General features: G+C 42.5%; 1 protein-coding gene across 1 annotated transcript; it reads left to right on the top strand.

Annotated features, from left to right (window-relative positions):
* Positions 1-6: 6 nt before the first annotated feature.
* Positions 7-1,238, top strand: LOC130588635 (dedicator of cytokinesis protein 4-like). The gene is made up of 2 exons (XM_057389540.1): positions 7-359; positions 441-1,238. The coding sequence occupies exons 1-2, from the start codon at positions 345-347 to the stop codon at positions 864-866; spliced, it is 441 nt and encodes a 146-aa protein (XP_057245523.1). The 5' UTR covers positions 7-344; the 3' UTR covers positions 867-1,238.
* The last annotated feature ends 6 nt before the right edge of the window (positions 1,239-1,244 follow it).

Below are 1,244 nucleotides of genomic sequence, written 5' to 3'. Positions count from 1 at the left end.
AAAGCTTTGGAAACTGAATTTGGGATACGAGAAACTGCAGTAGCAGCAGTGACTAGGCTTTGGCGTTAGGGGGCAGGACACCCCCAGGTATGCCCTCTGCCTAGTGATGCATTCTGCTTACTGCTGGGAAAATTAAGGGTGCATTCTAAAGACTTCCAGATTTTTCCAGGGCATTATGATAGTATGATAACACTGAAAAACAGTTTTACTTCTACTTATGTGAATTACTGGCATGAGCACTGAGGTGTACTCAGGCAGTACGGAAATGAGCTTTTTATCAGTTTCTTACCAGATCTTGATTGAACAGTGACGCAACAATTTCTGTTTATCAAAGCTCAGAGTACATGCACTGTATCCATGTATGTTTTCAGCCTGAGCACAGAAATGCTCTCCCTCCTGTATGCCAGGTAAATTCTTCTTCTGCCTTTTCTTTTGAGCAGGGGTCTGTGCAATCATTCACACCATCTCCAGTGGAGTATCATGCCTCGGGGCTCATATCCAACTCACCGGCACTGTCAGGGAGTTACAGCAGCGGCATCTCTTCGCTCAGCCGGTGTAGTACATCAGAGACATCAGGCTTTGAAAGCCAAGGCAGCGAACCAGCAGTGACTGTACCAAGCTACAGCATTTCTGAGGAGCCTGTGAGAAAAGAAAGTAAAACCCCACCACCTTACAGCGTGTATGAGCGGACTTTGAAACGACCCGTTCCTCTACCTCACAGCCTCTCCATCCCGCCCGCCGCAGACCCTCCGGCACTGCCACCCAAGCCACAGCTGGTTCGGCCAAACAACCTGGAAAACAGCAGCAGGAGGACTGAGCAGGTTCCCCGGCCCAGGCCTCTGCCCCGCAAAGTCTCTCAGCTATGAGAAGCCACTTTTATATTTAACTGCAATGCATTCTTTACTGTTTAAGAAATAATATTTTTAAAAATTGTAAAACTCGTTTAGTTAGGCACTTTAATATTTTGTCCATCTTTTCTTTTGAGTAATTTTGAAATGCTTATTAATACTACGTTGCACATTTGAAATAAAATTACTAATTTAGTTTGCCATATATTATAGGAAGCATGAATGAGAGGATTTTTTWAAATTTCATGGTGGTGAATATGGATAAATGCTTTTATTTGTGCTTTATTTTTATTTAAAAATTAAATCTAAAACCATACAACTCTCGTCTGAGTTAGCTGAATGCTTCTTGCAAAATGCAGAATATACTGACTGGATCTTTACTACTAGAAATAAATG

The sequence above is a fragment of the Malurus melanocephalus genome, unplaced genomic scaffold (assembly GCF_030028575.1).
Source record: "Malurus melanocephalus ecotype Western Australia unplaced genomic scaffold, MMel_1.1 scaffold_8341, whole genome shotgun sequence".
NCBI lineage: Eukaryota > Metazoa > Chordata > Aves > Passeriformes > Maluridae > Malurus > Malurus melanocephalus.
This window is presented reverse-complemented; position numbering and strand designations above follow the sequence as displayed.